This window comes from Alexandromys fortis, unplaced genomic scaffold (assembly GCF_014885135.2).
Source record: "Alexandromys fortis isolate MF-2015 unplaced genomic scaffold, M_Fortis_MF-2015_v1.1 scaffold_29, whole genome shotgun sequence".
NCBI classification, from domain to species: domain Eukaryota; kingdom Metazoa; phylum Chordata; class Mammalia; order Rodentia; family Cricetidae; genus Alexandromys; species Alexandromys fortis.
The window spans coordinates 3,390,580-3,398,783 of record NW_026067891.1 but is presented as its reverse complement, the minus strand read 5'-3'; the positions used below and the strand labels follow the sequence as shown (position 1 = coordinate 3,398,783).

The following is an 8,204-nucleotide window of genomic DNA, read 5'->3' as shown; positions in this document are numbered from 1 at the left end:
GGCCTAGTTTATCCTCAGGAAATTTCGGTGAGGCTGTCCCGTGGGCATGGGGGAAAACTGAGGCAGTTTTTCTAGTCACTGTTCCATCCTGTCTCCCCAACAGGAAACTGTTCACATATCTGGATGCTGTGTGAGGGATACAGGCCCTTCAGTGGACAGGCTTCAGTACTGGGAGTAGACAAAGAGGAAGAAGCAAGCCTATGGCTGTCTTAAGTCCCTACCGAGGACATACACTCTGTCTGACTATTCCTCTCTATATTTTCTTACCTCAAACCATCCGCCTTATTTTGCACATGAGCAAAAAAGATTCTCAAGAGGTCTGAAGGAGTGCCAAAAAAAAAAGAGTCATTTTTAGTTATAGGTGAGAAAACCAAGACTTTTTGAGGCAGCCGTGTGCTCCAACAAGAAGAGGCAGTAGCAGATGAGGTGGCTCTGAGGGACCTCTATTTTGAATCCCTGTCAGATACAGGTAGAACAATAGCCTCTGAATATCCATCATGTACAGAGGCCTCAGAGCTGAGAAGATTTCAGCCCAAATGACTTGGGGTTACAAGACGCCTGAAGAATCAAAAATTGGTGGCAGTGGTTGCTGTGGGATAATATCCCCCTATTGACCAAGCTCCTGGAAAAGTCAGGGCCTCCAGGGGGAGGCTCCTGGCTGAGGGACTGTGGTATGTGGGAGCCAGAAGTCCCTTCAGTGGCAGTACTCAGGCTGGCAAAGCCAGTACCGGGTGACTTTACTAGGTTATGGAGGTCATCTTATGTGCTACCAGGACAAAAAGACAGAAAACATGGTGTCCTGTCCAATCTTCCTCCCTCGGGACAATTCCTTGCCTGGCCAGGGGCCAGACAGGGGCAGTTTATCTCCTTGTCTTGGGGTCACACTGACCACGGTGTAATGGAGTGGGAGACAGGAGATAGTGTTGGTTCACAGCCTACAGATGAGCATCCATATCTTCCCAGTGCCTGGAAGCTGGGACATCTCCCCCACACACACCCCAGAGCACATCTCCAGAGCCCAGAGCCATCAGCAGCAGCCCCAGCAAGCATAGGGTAGGCAGAGGGGGTGGGGGTGGACAGAGAGACTCAGTCCTTGGCAGGGCTTTGGCATGAGGTCAAACACTGGGAAGAAAAGATGGGAATGTAGACCCCATCTGACTACCTGGGAGAGTCTGGAAAGAGGGGACAGCCTGGAGGGACACAAGTCCTCTATTATCAGGAACCGATAGCTGGAGTAGACATGAACTTGACCAAACAGACACCAGCTCCCAAGAGCTGACACCACCCTAAGAAGATCAGCGAGGGATGGAGGTTCCCTCCCCTCAGTTTCTCAGACACTGGGGCAGACAGGTCCCTTGCCCCCTTTCTTCTGGACAGGGCATTCCATTCTATTGAGATCAGAGCCAACATTGTTTTGGGTGAGGAAATAAAATGAGAAACTTTCTGCCAGTCTACCCCTGGGATGGGCTAATGGGATGGGTACTCTGAGAGAACAGGACTCCAAAGCTTGGACTCGGGGTGAAGCTGGCCAGGGAAATATTTTTATTTCTTCCTCTGGACCAGTGCAACCGTACTTCTCCTCCCCCAGCCTGTCCACCCCAGACACAGCCTCAGTGCAGCGCTGGGAGCCGCCTGGATACCCAGCCTGGGGTTCTGCCTCTGAAGACTGAGTGGACCAATGGGAAGCCACCAGCTGGGGTAAACCCAGGAGTTGAGATGGAAGCAGACAGGCAGATACAAAGGACAGGGCATCTATAAGGAAAGAAGTGGTGGGGGAGTGGCCAGGACACTGGTGTCCCCCTTCATGCTGCTCCGATGCAAGGAGGCTCTCAGGGGACAACATCAGAATCAGGGCTGGTAGGCAAGTCAGATGGGCCCGGGCCCCAGGAGTTAATTCTCAGGAGGCTCGCCAAGTCCCAACAGAACTGGCAGGGCCACCTGGCCCTTGGGAACCTGGCAAGCCCCAAAGCTAATCCCAGCCCAGCAGCAGGGCCCCGCAGCTTTGTCAGTGAGCCGGGTGCCTGGGGTTCTTCTTGGTGTGGGGTGTCAATGAGAAAACTCCGAGGGCCATATGGGTACAGACAACCCTTGGCTGGATGTAGGTCTGGCAGGGCTGGATCCACATGGGCAGCAGGCTGTGAAGGCATCAGCCATCCAGTAAACGAGTTCTCAGAGCACCACTCCCCACACCTGGCAGCCTGGCACACTCAGACCTCACGAGCTCTTGTAGACAGATCCAGGTGGCTTTCCCCAAGTGCTGGGCTTGGCAGGCCCTAGAGTCAGGCTTCCTAAAGTCGGGCAAGGGAAGTAGTAAAACCCCTCCACACTGGGGTGCTTGAGAGTCCCTTTCACCCCCAGACTGAGGATGAAGTCTACATAGCTGCATTGCAGCCGGCCCTGGCAGCCCCTGCTAACCACATGCACCCAAGAGGCTTGGCAGGGGCCTCCCGTTGTCTCTCCTCACAACCATTTTCTCCCTAGAAACTTTCCTCTAAGCAGACAGCTCTGCCAGGCTCTCTTGGGATGGTTTTTCGCTGCTTCCAGATTAGCTCTGAGACAGGACACCCCATCCCCCCCAAAATGTCCATCAGCTTGAGACACACTACATAGCTACCCAGATACCAGTCTTGATTCGCCTGGGAGGAAAACATGGCTTAGAATGGCCCATCTGCACCTGTTTGTATCCTTAGGAGCAACCCCGAAAATGAGGAAGCCAGACAAGGCTAAAGGCGTGGTCTTTAAACTCAGAGCAAGTGATTGTGACGGGGTGTCTGACCACCTCCCTATGATGAGTGAAGCCCCTGATTTGGGGAGTCTGAATGAGCTCTGCACCCCTAAAAGTGGCCTAATGACCAGACCCTTAGCAGAGTGTCACCTCCCTCCTGGGAACCTTCACGAAAAAAAACCCTCCAGGCTTGAGAGAAGTAACACACAAAGCATGCTCCAAGTAGATAAAAAGCATTTTTTAAAATTTTATCAAATTGATCTGTACAAAAGTTAGCATTGCTTGGTCAGAAAGTAGCGAAACACAGCAGGCGAAGGTCAGCAAATATCTTTCTGAATTTAATGCCAAAAAAAATAGATTGCATAAAAATGAGTTTGCTGTGGGTCCCACCCCCTCCCCCAGAATGAGATATGCTAAAAGAAAAAAAAAAGACAGCTTTTTCCTCTAAAAAAAAAAGGTAGGAAAAGTAGAAAAATGTAAAAGAAGCAAACTTCTCAGATGTGAGTAAATGTACAAAGTCTCCAAGGCACAAGTTTCTGTGAAGTAGCCGGTTACACACAGCACACAGCGAAGCAGGGCGGTGAAGCAGGTGGTGTTTTCTAACTAGGAACCTAGGCAGGTTAGTGGAGGGGGCTTTCCCTTCACAGCTTGGTAAGTAGCGCCTGGTGCCAAAGAGCCAAGATTATCGTGGTTCTGCAGCTGACAACTTGCAGGAAATTCTGTCTTCTACCGCTTGGCACCACTGAGGGCAGAACTGACATTCCTGTCTTCCGATGCCCAACCTGATGCTGGTGCTGGGCGTTTTGTTCTAACCAGACCCCAAGAGGTAATCATTTCCTCCCGTTCCTGGTAGAGGCCTCCGGGCCATCTGAAGGCCAGGGAAAGAGATGCGATGGGGTGCTGAACCACTTCCCTCCCGTCCTTCACAAAACAAGCTTCCATTCTGTCTTAAATTCTACTCTCTGCACAAATGACTTCATTAATTAAAGATAAAATAATACAGAACATAAATACATCTTCAACAGCTTTCAAAACAGACATGTTTAAGCCTTAAAATAAAAATTACAAAAAAATAAAAATAAACACAAGAAGTGTTTGTCTCAGCCAAACCTTGCTGGGAAGAACTGTGGTAATGAGAAACCCCTCCATCTCACATCGGTCCCAAGAGATGCCCGAGTGGATGTATCCCGAGCATCCACAGATGTGCTTTCACCATGGGAACAACATCCCTTGGTTCCAGGGAGTTCTTGGCTGGGCTGGTAAGAACCCGAGGCCCTGTCTCTCCTTTGTCCTTAGCCATAGCTATCTTCTCTTTCACTGAGATGCAAAACCAAGGTGCTGGTACCCACTCATCCAGACCGGAGAGGGACAGAATGGCTGTCTTGGAAATAACCAGTTACCTCAGAGAGAGAAGAGGAGGAAAAGAGAGCTCTGTCCCCTGGCAGAAGTTTGGATATCCAGAGGCAAAGGGACACAGGGTGACAAAGCCTGGCTTCCTGCAGATTCAGCAGGCACTTGACGGAGCGAGGCTGCGCTGGCTGCCTCCACCCTCTACCGAGTACACTTCTGGAAGACCTCAAAGACCTGGCTATACTTCGTGGACACTGAGTCCTCCGGGGTGCAGCAGCCTCAGGGTCGGGTGAGGGTGGTGTACACGGGTTGGTCCCAGTTGCTGCTGGGGCTGTGTGCGGGTGGCATGGTGAGCCCATTGAGCAGTGGTGAGGCATAGGGCCGGCGGGATGAGTGAAAGTAAGGGTATTGGTAGAGGCTGGGCGGGTAGCCAGGGTAGGGGCTGTAGTAGTTGGATGCCTGCAGGTCAGTGTAGTCACACTGTGCACTGGCGAAGGAGCTGGCAGCCGTGGCAGAAGCAGCGGTGGTGACACTGGCCTGGGCACTGTAGGAACCATAGTCAGCATGGCCAGGTGAGCCATGGGACTGGTCACTGTAGTGGGTGGGACTCAGCTGCTCCGTCTTGATATGTGGCCGAAGGGGTCCTGCCTCTGTGGGCGAGGCTGACGCCGAGGGAGCTCCCTTGTGGGCCCACACAGGGGATGCCCCTATGCCAGTTGCCCCGGAGTGGGAGTAGGAAGTGCCCCCATAGGAGCCAGAGGCAGTGGCCTGGCTGGGCTCTGTGGGCAGGGTTGAGTGGCCATTGAGGGGCAAGTACTGGTCAAACTCGTGGACATCGAAGGTATCCATGGTACTGATAACCTCGCTGCTGAGCTCGGAGATGTCCACATTGCTGAAGTCGATGTTCTGGCGGCCGCTGTCCACTAGGCGGCGCCCTTCCAGCCTTAGCTCTTGCTTGCCTCCACTGCCGGCCTGATGCAGATCTGTCTTGGGGGTGGTGGGTGGGGTGGGCGGCCCATGGGTCTGGCCTGAGGAAGAGAGTATATTTCAAGGATGAATGCCCCTTCTGTGGGTCCAGGGTGGAGCTGGTGGGTGACACCAGGAACCCTGGTAACTGCCACAGGTACGAATCAACAGCTTTTTGTTTCCTTACCTTCCCAGAAATTCCGGCAAACTCAGACCTAGCCCTCACTTACTGGCTGAGAAAATTCCGTTAAGCACTGTGCTGTGGGAAGACCCAAGGCCCCTCCCTGAAGACCTGGGTGGGGGATGGAAGGTGGCCAGCCAGCCCCACCAGAACTAGCATTAATGGGGCACTCTTGGAATGCCTGGCCCTGGGCACAGGACCAAGCTGAACCCACACAACCCCGTTCTTCCCCATCACAGCGGAGTAAAGGGAAGCTCGGGCCTGCCTCCAGCTTCACCGAGGCTGCTTGGTTGCTGGGACCCCACCCCCCAGCCTGATTCTGAAGCTGGGGTTGTTGTCCCATGCTACTGTCATTGAAGAGTGGAGGCAGACCGCGAGGAGTCCTATTGAAGACACACATCTCCAGAGTGCTGGATGGGCTACTCAGCCCCCTCCTCTAGAGCATCAGAAATAGCTATATCCAGAGGCTTTTTCATGGGGCTAGGGAAAGTCTGGCCCTCTGCCCATAATGAGGGAAGGCCTTCCTACACTCCAGGTCAGTCCCACTACTACCTACCCCATGCTAAGGGTCCCAGAGCCTACCTGTGTGGTCGCTGTGGTGGTGTGTGTCGCCGAGGACTGCATCGGCTTTGTACATGGGACCACCAGGGTGGTGGCCCAGTTCCGTGCCAGAGTCCGAGTCGCTCCGGCCAGCCTTCACACTCTTCCTCCGCCGTGGCTGGTACTTGTAATCTGGGTGGTCTTTCTTGTGTTGGACACGGAGCCTCTCGGCCTCCTCCACGAAAGGACGCTTCTCGCTTTCACTCAGCAAGCTGCAGAGAACACAGTAGGGTGAGGATGTCCCCAGAGCTGCAGGGCTGCCAAGGGCCCAGGCAGCACCAGCACACACACTACTGTGGGAGCTGGCCTGGAGTCAGACAGCAGGAGCACACGATCGGGTGCTGGAGAGGCCAAGGCACCCTCCAGCGGGTAGCCTGCCCTCATGCTGAGCATCCTGGCACCAGAAGAGCAGAGCCCACTAGGCCTGTGTGGTGAAGACTGTATGTTCTTTAGAGTCCAAGGAACAAGCAAGACCCCAATTCTCCATCCTTCTGGAGCGCCCCCTTTCCAACCGTATTTTCTCGTCCATCCCATTCTCCCATACCCTCTCTCAGCCACAGTGGAAACTACACTTTGACAAAGGCAAGGCTTCCCGGGAGCCAGCTGTGACTCAGGGCGGCTAGCTGGTTTTGCTGTCCTTTCGGCCTCAAGCTTCCAACAGTGAAGGCAAAATCCAGGAGACTGTCCTCTGTGCACACACCCTAAGACTCCCGGCCTTCTGCCTCTGCCTGCGGGCAGAGCTGAGTTGGGGCAAGGCAACCTCGCCATCCTGCTCAGCCCAGTGTTACTAAGGAGGACCTGTTTCGAATCAAGCAGGAGCAGCTGGGAGGTTTGGGATGTGCGGTGCGGAGGAACTTCTGTGCTCCTGTCTTCTTCAGTAATGCCTGCCTCTCTCATGCCAGCGTGCCCACCGAGCCTTTCTCACTTTTCACCCACTCTTCCCTCCCTCCATTCCAGGTTGGTGTGGCCTGAGAGAAATAGTACCTGGGGACAGTACCAGCCAGCAGACTTGGACTCTTCATGGCTATCCTGAGTCCCAGCTTTTGCCCAGGACAAAGCAGCTTGATGCCTGCCCCTATCTATGCCTACGGGCCATGGTGGGCCAATCGAAGCTGGGATTCCCAGGTCTGTAGTTCTCAGCAGGATGCCCCGGGAAGGGATAAAGTGCTGGACGGTGACACTCCGGGTACTGGCCTCCGTGCATCTCCAAGGTCCCACCCACACCTGGTGTCCGGTCTCTGTTGACCAAGGTATTTTTCCACCAGACCCACCCTGGAATCAGCCCAGGAGCACTGCCCAAGCTAGGGCACGATGCCACCTCCTTCAGCCCCTACGTCCCCTTCCTCAGCCAGAGTGTCATGAGTCCCCACACTCACCGCCACAGCTTGCCCAGGGTCTTGCTGAGCTCTGCGTTGTGGAGATGCGGGTACTGGTCCGCCAGCTTGCGGCGCGCCGCCTGTGCCCACACCATGAAGGCGTTCATGGGCCGCTTTACGTGTGGCTTGGCCTTGAGCGTGCCGCTACCGCCGCCGCGCACGGGCATAGGCACTAGACTCCAGTCATAGCCCTTAAGCACCTGTGACACGGCATCACGGATGCAGGCAGGGAAGCGTTCGTCTGCAGCCTCAGCCGTGTCCCCTCGGCCGCCGCCCCCAGCACGGCCCAGGCCCTCCGATCCCTCAGGCGACGGCGGCGCGTCGGAATCTGAATCCTCCACGTGTGACATGGAGCTAGCAGTGCCGGACGGGCTGCAGGGCGGCTGGGCGCGGGCCTCACTCATGTCCAGCATCGGGGCCACGCGCGGAGGAGTACGCAGTGGGGATGGACACAGTGGTCGTGCCCTGTCACACTATGGACGGACACTCTGGAATCCAAGGTTGCCACGCAGGAATCAATCTTTGTCCCCGTCGCAGACGCCGAGCTGCGGCTCCTCCGTCGCTGCAGCTCAGTCAGTCTCAGTTCTGGGACCCGCAACAAGTTTCTTTAAGCGGTGGCCGAAGCCCCGCCCCTCCCGGCCCGGGTTGGCAGGCAACCCCTCCTCGAGGCGGAGCTTGGGTGCCCCGCCCCAAATCCAAGGATGAGGACCCCGCCCCGCCCTCCGCACCACGTGGGCCAGGCGCCCGCAGCCTGATCCCTCGACTGAGGCAGGGTCAGAGGGCTAAGGGTGACATACTGCCCAGCGTCCGGGCGTCCGATTCTCTGCAGCGTGGCTCGACTTTCGGGCGGCTGGCGAGATGCTAATCCACAGGTTCCTGAGCCCAGCATCCCTCCCTCCACTGGGAATCCGCTATTTCAAACAAATCTGGGTTCTGCCCGCCGGGTGGCGCAATGACAGTAGCCACCAGGTGACCCTGGTAACTCGCGCACCTAGGTGAGCTGGAG

The 8,204-nt window shown here is 55.5% G+C and overlaps 1 protein-coding gene across 1 annotated transcript; it reads right to left on the bottom strand.

Moving 5' to 3' along the window:
- Positions 1-2,952: 2,952 nt before the first annotated feature.
- Positions 2,953-7,782, bottom strand: Sox8 (SRY-box transcription factor 8). Its single transcript, XM_050134380.1, has 3 exons — positions 7,199-7,782; positions 5,805-6,034; positions 2,953-5,103 (listed from the first exon to the last, which is right to left on the bottom strand). The coding sequence occupies exons 1-3, from the start codon at positions 7,609-7,611 to the stop codon at positions 4,355-4,357; spliced, it is 1,392 nt and encodes a 463-aa protein (XP_049990337.1). The 5' UTR covers positions 7,612-7,782; the 3' UTR covers positions 2,953-4,354.
- Between the last annotated feature and the right edge of the window lie 422 nt (positions 7,783-8,204).